At 36.2% G+C, this 11,675-nt stretch overlaps 1 protein-coding gene across 1 annotated transcript; it reads right to left on the reverse strand.

Annotated features, from left to right (window-relative positions):
• Window positions 1–9,314: 9,314 nt before the first annotated feature.
• Window positions 9,315–11,152, reverse strand: LOC308416196 (protein PALS2). The gene has a single exon (XM_080942618.1). The coding sequence runs from the start codon at window positions 11,147–11,149 to the stop codon at window positions 9,527–9,529; it is 1,623 nt and encodes a 540-aa protein (XP_080798744.1). The 5' UTR covers window positions 11,150–11,152; the 3' UTR covers window positions 9,315–9,526.
• Window positions 11,153–11,675: the final 523 nt, after the last annotated feature.

Below are 11,675 nucleotides of genomic sequence, written 5' to 3' on the forward strand. Positions count from 1 at the left end.
AGAACTGCTATGCTATTAAAACTTAAATATTTCTGTAGGAAAAGTACCTGTTTCCTTGCCTGTACAATGTTTTCTACAATGTTCAATAAGTTGATTAACACCCTTTGAGAAGGAAAGGCAACATCGGCTAGAGAAAGACAATATATAGATTACAGTCAGACTACAGACTACGACTACATACAAACAGAAAAAGAAAGGGCTGGAAGAGGAGGATTCAGATTTTTGCTTGTCCTTAGTATGAACTACTTTAAGAAATCTCCTTTTCATTTCTTAGAGTTCAATGTAGATGCATCTAGAAGCCCATCTGAGCTGTCTTTCTTGAACAATAGAAGTGTCCACTAATCCAGAAATGACAATGATGCCTTGCATACTGTGAAACTGGACGTGTACAACAGAATAAAAGTAAGTTTGTGATAAAATTGGTAATTAAATTTTGGTAAGAAGACTATGAAAAAGTATAAAAATCTTCATTTTGAGAGATTTTACCATTTTTGAATACAAATATCAAGTAATAAAAATGTCAAAGAGGTTCATTTGTTAATGTGTCACTCTGGTAATGGTATTCAAAAAATATGGTCAATACTATAGAATTGAAACCATGTTATTTTTTTTTGTTTTACAATCTGATCCTTTTTATTGATGTTAGATAACACTTGCTGATTTTACATTATATTCCTAAAATATAGCATAACAAAATTCTATTTAAAATGTACAATCAAAATAAAATTACTTAGTAGATAAAGATTAATATATATAAATCATCTGATCATTTCTCTTTTAGAAATTCTTCTAATTATATATATAATTATATATATATATATATAATATATATACAATCATATATATATATATATATATATATATATATATATATATATATATATATATACAATCATTATTTTTTTGAAAAATTTAGTACAAATTCAGGATACACAGATTTGGGGAAATATACAAGGGGGCAATATATAAACATATTATCACTGATTGATTTATCTTTAATCAAGTTTACTGATGCTCTTTCTCTTTTTTTTTATTTCTCTCTCACTAACCTTCTGTCTCTCTCCTTCCCCTCCATCTCCTGTCTTTCTTTATTTTTATTTTTTTTTCATTATTCACAACACCAAAACATTATTGCCCATGCACACACACACACACACACACACACACACACACACACATTCTAGATTCCCTTTAGTTAATTTTGTTTTAAAAAAATATAAATCAAGGGATTTAAATTTATTGCTATTACATACATTATGTGTTACAAATTAGTTTTAGTAAATGCATAGTTTATGAATACTGTTTCTAGCACACCAGAAAACATATTATATTGATCAGATAAAACTTGTAGAAATTTGCTCCTTTTCCTCCACTGTTAATTTTACTTAAAGACTTAAAATTGCATGTGTTTGTATCTCCTTTTTTGTTGCTGACATACAGATTTAATAATTTATACAAAAGTGCTACAAAATGTCCAAACTGAAAATGTACCAAATAAATAAAAATTTATAATGGTAGCAAAAACTTAAAATGATAACAAATGAGGTTATAAAACAATATCATAATATGTAAATGTTGCTGACCTTACAAGTGAGAAATTCTAGTTATTCAGTTGTGGAAATTTGATAAAGATAATCATAGCTACGAAGTAGTAGTCATGACAGAAAGGATGATGATCTCTAAAAGTTAATATTAGAGGAACAAACTTTTCATTGCAGAAACACTGATGAGTGTTTTGTTACAATGCAACTCCATACATGTAATGTTTTAAACTAAGGAGGGTTTAGAAATGAAATGACAGGAGCCTGGCCTACCTGCAAGGCGGAGCAGCTGCTCATAGAGGCTGAGCACCTGCGATTGGGAACAGAAAATCAGAACTTCTGTTTCCACCCGGAGGCAACTTCTGGACACAGAGCGGAGCCTGGCCTACCTGCCAGGCAGAACGGCGGCTCATAGAGGCTGAGCAACTGCGATTGGGAACAGAAAATCAGAACTTCTGTTTCCACCCGGAGGCAACTTCCGGACGCAGAGCAGAGCCTGGCCTATCTGCCAGGCAGAACGGTGGCTCATAGAAGCTGAGCAACTGGCAACTTCCGGATGCAAAGCGAAGCCTGGCCTACCTGCCAGGTGGAACGGCGGCTTATAGAGGCTGAGCAACTGTGCCTGATCCAGCAAACAGAAACAGAACGTTGGAACTTCTGCTCACACCCGACGACTCAGAGGCATAAAACAGGGCTTGACCCATCTGACACCTCAACCAGTGGAGAACCAAGGACACAGACCAGATACAAGGGAAAGGTAAGAACATATCACTGACAACAAAATGGCAATAGGAAAGAGAAAGAGTATATCCCAAGGGAACCAAGACAATCTAGCAACACCAGAGCCCAGCTCTCCCATAACAGCAAACATAGGAACTCCAAACACTCCAGAAAAAAAAAGACACAGACCTAAAATCATGCCTCAAGACGCTGATAGAGTTACTTAAACAAGAAAGGGAGGAAAAGCAAAAAGATTCAGAAGCTTTTAAAGAAGAAACAAGAAAAACACTCAAAGAACTCAAAGAACTAGAGGAAAATAGAACCAAAGAAATAAAGGAATGGAAGAGGGAAATTAAAACAGAGATTGACACAATAAAGAAAACACTAAAAGAGATAACCCTAGAGTCAGAACACCAAAAAAAAAGAAACCAGGAGTCACAGAAGCAAGCATTTCCAATAGATTAAAAGAGATCAAAGAGAGAATCTCGGGGGCAGGAGACAACATTGCAAACATAGACAAAACAGCCAGAGAAGATGCAAAAAACAAAAAGTTCCTAACCCAAAATGTCCAGGAAATCCAAGACACAATGAGAAGACCGAATCTAAGGATAATAGGAATAGAAGAGGGAGAAGAGTATCAACTAAGGGGCACAGTAAATATCTTCAACAAAATCATAGAAGAAAACTTCCCTACCCTCAAGAATGAGATGACCATAAGCATAAAAGAAGCCTTCAGAACTCCAAATAGGTTGGACCAGAAAAGAAATACCTCCCGACACATAATAGTCAAAAGACAAAGTGCCCAAAGCAAAGAAAGAATACTAAAAGCAGTAAGGGAAAAAGGTCATGTAACATATAAAGACAGACCAACCAGAATCACACCTGATTTCTCAACAGAGACTATGAAAGCTAGAAGAGCCTGGACAGACATCATGCACACCCTAAGAGAACACAAGTGGCAGCCCAAGCTGCTATACCCAGAAAAACTATTAAACACCATAGATGGAGAGATGAAGATATTTCAAGACAAATCAAAATTCACACAATATCTGACCACAAACCCAGCACTACAACAAATTATAGGTGGAAAACCCAATACAATCAGGGAAAATACAGACTAGTAAAAAAAAGAAAAATTCTAAACAATAAAACTAAAAGAAGAAAAATACACAGACACAACTCAACACACAAAAGCAATAATAGCAGGAAACAGAAACCACTATTCCTTGATATCTATTAACATAAATGGACTCAACTCTCCAAAAAAGAGATATAGGCTATCAAACTGGATACATAAACAAAAGACAGCCTTTTGCTGCATACAGGAAACTTATCTCAGAGACTAAGAAAGACACTATCTCAGAGTAAAAGGGTGGGAAAAAAACTTCCAAGCAAAGAGCCCCAAAAAGCAAGCTGGAATGGCTATTCTAATATTGAATAAAGTAAATTTCCAACCAAAAGTTATCAAAAAAGATAAGGAAGGACACTTTTTACTCATTACTGGAGAAATCTGTCAGGAGGAACTCACAATCCTTAACACATATGTTCCAAATACAAAAGCAACCACATTCATAAAAGAAACCCCGCTAAAGCTCAAAAAATACATTTCACCCAATACAATAATAGTGGGAGACTTTAATACCCCACTCTCACCAATGGACAGATCATGGAAACAGAAACTAAACAAGGACACTGCAAAACTAGCAGAGACTTTGAACCAACTAGAATTAATAGATATATACAGAACATATCATCTTAAGTATAAGAATACACCTTCTTCTAATCACCTTATGGCAGCTTCTCGAAAATGACCACATAATTGGACACAGAAAGAGCCTCAATCAATATAAGAAGATTGAAATACTCCCATGCATCCTCTCAGATCACCATGGACTACGGCTGGTCTTTAACAACAACAAAGACAACAAAATCCCACATAAACATGGAAACTAAACAATGCTCTGTTAAGCAATAGCAGGGTCAAAGAAGAAATAAAGAAAGAAATTAAGGATTTTGTAGAATTCAACGAAAACAAAAACACAACATACCCAAACCTATGGGATGCAATAAAAACAGTACTGAGAGAAAAACTCATAGCCTTAAGTGCTTCCTAAAAAAAAATGGAGAGAGCTTACATCAGTAACCTGACAGCACAGCTAAAAGCCCTAGAACAAAAGAAAGCAGATATACCCAAGAAGATTAGATGGCAAGAAATAATCAAAATTAGGGCAGAAATAGACCAAATAGAAACAGAAAGAACCATTGAAAAAATCAACAAAACCAACAAGAGTTGGTTCTTTGAGAAAATCAACAAGATTGATAAACCCCTAGCAAGACTAACTAGAGGACAAAGAGAGAGTATACAAATTAACAAAATCAGAAAGGAAAGTGGAGAAATAACAACTGAAACTGAGGAAATTCAAGAAATCATCAGATCTTACTACAAATCTTATACTCCACTAAATTGGAAAATCTGAAGGAAATGGACGAATTCCTAGAGAGTTACAAGATCCTAAAGTTAAACCAGGACCAGGTAAACCATCTAAATAATCCTATAACACCTACAGAAATAGAAGAAGTAATCAAAAGCCTCTCACCAAAAAAAGCCCAGGTCCATACGGGTTGAATGAAGAATTTTATCAGACATTTATTGCGGATATAACACCAATACTCTCCAAACTATTCCAGAAGATAGAATCAGATGGAATACTACTTAACTCATATTTCGAGGCTACAATAACCCTCCTACCTAAACCACACAAAAACCCAACAAGGAAAGAACTTCAGACCAAACTCACTTATGAACATTGATGCAAAAATACTCAACAAAATCCTTGCAAACTGAATCCAAGAACACATCAAAACGATCATTCACCATGACCATGTAGGCTTCATCCCTGGGATGCAGGGATGCTTTAATATAAGGAAATCCATCAATGTAATCAACCATATAAACAAACTCAAAGAACAAAATCACATGTTCATCTCACTAGATGCTGGGAAAGCATTTGACAAAATTCAACACCCCTTCATGTTAAAAGTCCTGGAAAGAAGAGGAATCCAAGGTCCATACTTAAACCTAATAAAAGCAATTTACAGCAAACCAACAGCCAACATCAAACTTAACGGTGAGAAACTTGAAGCAATCCAACTAAAATCAGGGACTCGACAAGGCTGCCCACTCTCTCCCTACCTATTCAACATAGTACTGGAAGTCCTGGCTGGAGCATTTAGACAGCAAAAGGAGATCAAGGGGATACAAATCGGAAAGGAAGAGATAAAAACAACACTCTTTGCCGATGACATGGTAGTGTACTTAAGTGACCCCAAAAATTCTACCAGAGAACTCCTACATATGAAAAACAAGTTCAGCAAAGTGACTGGATACAAAATTAACTCAAACAAATCAGTAGCCTTCTTATACTCAAAGGACAAACATGTGGAAAAAGAAATTTGGAAAAAGGTACCCTTCGCAATTGTCACAAAAACTATGAAATACCTTGGTGTCACTCTAACTAAGCAAGTGAAGGACTTGTATGACAAGAACTTCAAACCTCTAAAGAAGGAAATTGAGGAGGATCTCAGAAATTGGAAAGATCTCCCATGCTCATGGATTGGAAAGATCAACATCTTAAAAATGGCCATCCTACCATAAGCAATCTACAGATTCAATGCAATCCCCATCAAAATTCCAACCCAGTTCTTCATGGAATTGGAAAGATCAATGTGCAATTTCATATGGAATAACAAAAGACCTAGAATAGCGAAATCCATCTTCAACAACAAGAAAACATCTGCAGGAATTACTATCCCTGACCTCAAGCTATATTACAAGGCAATTGTGCTGAAAACTGCATGGTACTGGTACAGAAATAGGCATGTGGATCAATGGAATAGAATAGAAGATCCAGGAATGAGCCCTCAGGTATATGGTTACCTGATTTTTGACAAAGGAGCCTTAAAAATTCAATAGAAAAAGGACAGCCTATTCAACAAATGGTGCTGGTCCAACTGGCACTCAGCATGCAAAAGAATGAAAATAGACCCTTTCTTATCTCATTGTACAAAGCTCAAGTGCAAGTGGATCAAAGATCTCCGCATTAAACCAGATACACTGAAACTATTAGATGAGAAAGTAGGGTAAACCTTAGAACACATAGGTACAGGAGAAAATTTTCTGAACAAAACACCAATGGCTCAAGCTCTAAGGTCAAAGATCAATAAATGGGACTTAATGAGATTGCAAAGTTTCTGTGAGGCTAAGGACATTGTCAAGGAAACAAAACGGCAGCAAACAGAATGGGAAAAGATCTTTACCAACTCCACATCAGATAGAGGCCTAATATCTAAGGTATACAAAGAACTCAAAAAGCTAGACACCAGTGAATCAAATAACCCTATTAAAAAAATGGGGTACAGAGCTAAACAAAACTTTCTCAGCTGAGGAATATCGAATGGCTGTATTATCACTTATATCAGAATAAGCATTTCTTATTTACTTGATGCTCTTATACTTGTAATTAATGTTTCTCATAGATAAATAAGAGAACACTTATATGTAATAGTAAAAAAGCACGTCAGTAAAGTATTATGATGATTACTTTAATTTTATTGTGATGTAAGGGCCATTACCAACCTCATGACTTACATATATACTTGTAGCAGCTTAATATATTAAGATTTAAAATTAAAACTGAATTTTAGATAACAAAGAAAAAATTTATTAACATTGTTATTAAAACAGTGTTGATAGACATATTTCAGAATAATACTCCATCCCTTCTGGTAAAGCTTGCATTTCATGCCTCATTAAAGAAAAGACAAATATAAGGCTCCAAGAAATTCAATGTTGTGCTCACAAAATCTTGTAAAAATATTCAAAATTAACACAATTTCTTAATACACTCATGGTTTATATAATTATCATTATCTCATTGATGATATATTTGTTCATTTTTGTGAAATTTGATTCCATGACTTTAATTAGCACATTCAATTTTGTAGTAGCATCCTAACTTTATAGCATTTAATTGGTGCTGTTTAATTATGATTACAAAAAAATTATTATGAAATGCTAAATTAATATAATTTCTACAAGAAGGACCTAAAACTTAAAAGATTCCCCTCTAGTCAGAGAACTTAGTATAGAAGGTTGAAACTGTTGTTTAATAAACAGTCTTTCTTCTGCCAGCAACTGTTGGGCAATCATCCATGACTGATATCAGTGAGTAACAAGGTCATGGCCAAGTCCATAATTAGATAGTCAAAAAAAAAAAACATCAATTTTCATCCAGTATTCTATTTGGAAGCAGGATGGGTAGAAAAGTAAGACCTTTGTATATTACTAGTGCAGCTTTTAATGCACTATCTTACTAATGAGTTTCTCCAAAATTGGTATAAATTTTTATATTCTAATAATATCACATTCAAAACTGATAGTAAATTCAGAATTTACTGGTAGTAAAATCTTCACTTAAATTGAAGTTTTGTAATTCTGGTTCTTTCATGATAGTTTAAATGCATCTCAATCTTGTTTTTAAAAGAAATTTTATTCAAAAAAAGAGAGGTTTTGTTTTGTTTTTGTTTTTTTTTTATTGTGCTCTGACTCATGTTGCTTTGAGAATCCATAAATTTTAACAAATACATGTAGTTTACAAGGTTAGTAAGTGTATGATCCATTTTATAACAATCTTTCCCCCCAAAAAAAGAAAAATAATTTATATTTTGGCTATGAAATTCTAGAATTAAAATTAGAATTAGAATTTTGCAGATTACAAATTATTAACAATATGGTAACTTAGGTGTTTTATTATGAAATGTATAATATTGCTTCATGTAGATGGATGTAGAAGTCTGACGAGGGGAAAGCCAAAATCAGAAGTCAGGTGTCTAGAGCCTGTCACCAAAGACACTCATCTATATTTAAGCACCAAACTTTTAAAGTATGACTCTTCTGTGAAAAGCTGGCAGCAATATAAACTAAGGTTACCTAGTTCAGTGATGAGCTGCATCACTAAGTGTCAATGTTTATGGAAGAACATGTACCATTCAAGAATCCTAGAGGAGGGTATCAACCATGGTGAACATGGGAATCAGTACACTGTGTCTGCAGCTAAAGGACATGGTTCCTAATCTTAAGAAAAAAGTATACTTTTTAACAGAAATCTGAAGAGTATATACTATTATTTAGTATATATTACATAAAGAATGTTAGGTGTGTGTATATATGAATAGCTGGCAATTATTTCCAAATCTTGTAAACTGTTCAATAGACTTGTTTTTTGATGAAACAGAGAACAAATACCCTAACAAATTACTTCCTGTCTCAGAAATCACATCTGATGATTAACAAACAGCTTGCAGCTTAGAGACATCTTTAAATATCACAAACATTTGCAGAGGCATATTTTTGCTGACTATTCTTAAAAAACCAAACTGAAGTAATAGGTTTGAAATTTTGTATTTGAAAATAAGTGAACGTTCTCTCAGTTGAGTCACTTTGCAGGATAAGGCACTCCCCGTGTACATGACCATGCTTCCACCCAAGCTTCCAGAACTGACATGCAACATCAGTCAGAATCAGCACATCACTGCGACAAACAGAAAGAATAATCCCATAGAGAGTGCAAGCTATTGCTCTTCATCGTAGTCACTAGAGAGAGGGGGTCGGGAGCTCATTTAGCTGTACAAATAAGAATGTGCAGCCATACTCTGGAATAAGAGGTGGCCCTGAACAGATAGATTAATATAGTAGTGAACTAGCTATAGCACTGATATTTAAATTCTGCTTCTGTAAGGAGTTTGATGAAGGTCAATAACTACTGTTTTTGTCTAACAAGAGAATAACTGACCCTTCACTAACCACTTACAAGAATGACAGCATTACAAAACTATTTCAAGTATCATTATCACAGTGAAAATGTGAGATCAGTGTTGGAGAGAATGATCTGAAAACTCCTTTGATGAAAAGGGTAAGGGCATTAAATCAAATTTACAAAATGCTTCAACGCATTTTCTTATGTGGTATGAATAGAAAGGTTTTATTCATAAAAAGTTAGAAAAATTAAGAGAAATTATATATTAGTATACCTTCCAAACCACAAATATATAAAAATTCCACCTAGTGCACTGTTATTTCAATCTACACAATAAAAATGCCTAGATGCAGCAGACGCCTCTACCTCCGCATGTGCTCTCCCAGCAGAAGGTTTACTTGTTGAGTCACTGTTTTAAAGTTTTATTTAACTGTTAACCTTATTGAATCATCAGTACACCCAGCTAATTGGGACCCACTGTGGCTCCATCCTCAGTTTCTCAATGGCAGTTTGTAGTTTCTCAAAGGCTTTGTCTAGATTGTCATTTACGATGATCAAATCAAAGTAGTGGTTGTATGCTCTCTGAATCCGGGCACTTTCATCCACTGTTTTCTTCAAGTCTGAGTCCGTCAAAAGCTTGGTGGTGATTCCTGCATCCACCACAGCCTTGTGCATGGCACGCAAGGTCTCTAGCTCTGGAGCAGCAATAAATACCACATAAGGCATGAATTCAGAGGTCCTCAACACTTTCAGTGCTTGTGGATTGACATCCAAAATGCAAGTCCGTCCGGTTTGGACAACTTCGAGAATAGAGTCGATCTTGGTTCCATATAGGTTTCCTTCATATTCGCCATGCTCCAAATACTTTCCAGCTTTAATATCTGCTTCCATCTCTGATCGGGACACGAATTTATATGCTTGTCCATCCTTTTCGTCTTCTCTTGGCTTCCGGGAAGTAAATGGCACCGTTGTTCCAAATCTAGCAGGATTCAGTACTATGAACCTGTTTTTCAAGCTCCTTCTGCCCACACCTTGAGCTCCGATCAACACTAACGTTTTCCGCTGGAAGGGTGGCATTTTTGCTACTTCCTCATAGATCTGAATTTCATGACGATCAAACTCTGCATTCCTGGTTGTGAGGTACATCATCTTTTTCTTTTTCTTGTTGCTTATAGTTCCACAAAAGGGTCCTGAATTGTCCCAATCTCTGCGAACAAATGCCTTTCTTTTCTCTTCCAGGAACTGGCTTGGGATCAGACCAGCACTTCCTCCCTCTTTCACATGGCTAGCCTGCCACCAATTTGGGTCTTCTCTGTTTACAATCTGAAGAATTTCTCCTTTGGAAAACTTCAGTCCTGCTTCTTTGCAGGGTATCAGGTTATCATTGAATGGATTATAATCAAAATGACACTTGACAAATACCTGTTGAGGAGTAATAGTATCTCTGTAACTTGGTAAGATTTTTAGGGTAACACTTCCACTAATATTTTTCAATAATTCTTGTAACTCCTTTGGATTGTTTCCAACCTCATGTCCATTGACTTCCTTAATGATATCTCCCACATGAAGCAGACCTTGTCGATCTATCATTCCTCCATGAAGAATTCGGGCAATTACCAGATCATTATTTTCAACCCTAAATGTTACACCCAGCGGCTCCCCAGCTCGCTTGTGAATCCCGAGAATCCGGATGGCATCTACTGGCAGCAACTGATTGTTGAGAGAAGGAATATTCATTTCTGGGCTTGAAGGAGGCGAATCATAACACTTTGATGCCACAATATCATGGGCCTCCAGGAGCGACTGAAAGTGAGGCTCCTTGAGTATACCAACCAGTTCTGCCACGTTTTCATCCACACTTATCAGAGGAGTGATATCTTCAAGAATTTCATTCACTAATTCCAAGTTATTGTCACTGACAGCTTCTAATTTTGAATCCTCAAGTCTCTCGTGAGCCTTAGCAAGTGATTTCACAATAGGATTCTCCATAATTCCCTTCAGAAAAATTAGGTCTATTTCTTCTGCTCCTGTAGATGAGGGCAGCTCTGTAAGGTTTTCCAAAACTTGCTGCATTCGCGCCGCCGCTCCTCTCCTCAGCCGCGGACGCCTCAGGGGCTCGCGGTCGGACGGACGGCTCCCGCCGTCCCCGCCAGCCTCGCCCTCTGCCTGGCTCCGGGCGCCGCCGCTGCCCGCCGGCCCGCGCGGCCAGCCTCTCTCTCAGTTGCTCGGCTCCCGCCGCCGCTGCCGCCGCCGCCTGGGCGCGCTCTGAGGTTTTGTTTTGTACATTTGAAATTTTTTTCTTTTGAAAACTGAAATTTTCACACTTTCCAATTTAGGCTCATTTCTCAATTTTGGCTCTAATTTCTAAGCAGATATTTGTGCATGGAAAATCTTCATCTATTAAAGATGATGAACTTGTCATGTTTGAGAACTATGGAAAAAAGATGAATTCATGTTCATCAGCTCCAAGAATGCTGATATTCTCTCTTGTTGAAGCTATGATTGTTGATATGTCTCCCAGAATGTAGACTTCTGACAAAAACCTGAATTAAAGACTGTTGCAGTAAATATTAAAAATGAAAGGCTTATCTCTTTATAG

The sequence above is a fragment of the Micromys minutus genome (genome assembly GCF_963924665.1).
Source record: "Micromys minutus genome assembly, contig: SCAFFOLD_145, whole genome shotgun sequence".
In the NCBI taxonomy this organism is placed as follows: Eukaryota; Metazoa; Chordata; class Mammalia; order Rodentia; family Muridae; genus Micromys; species Micromys minutus.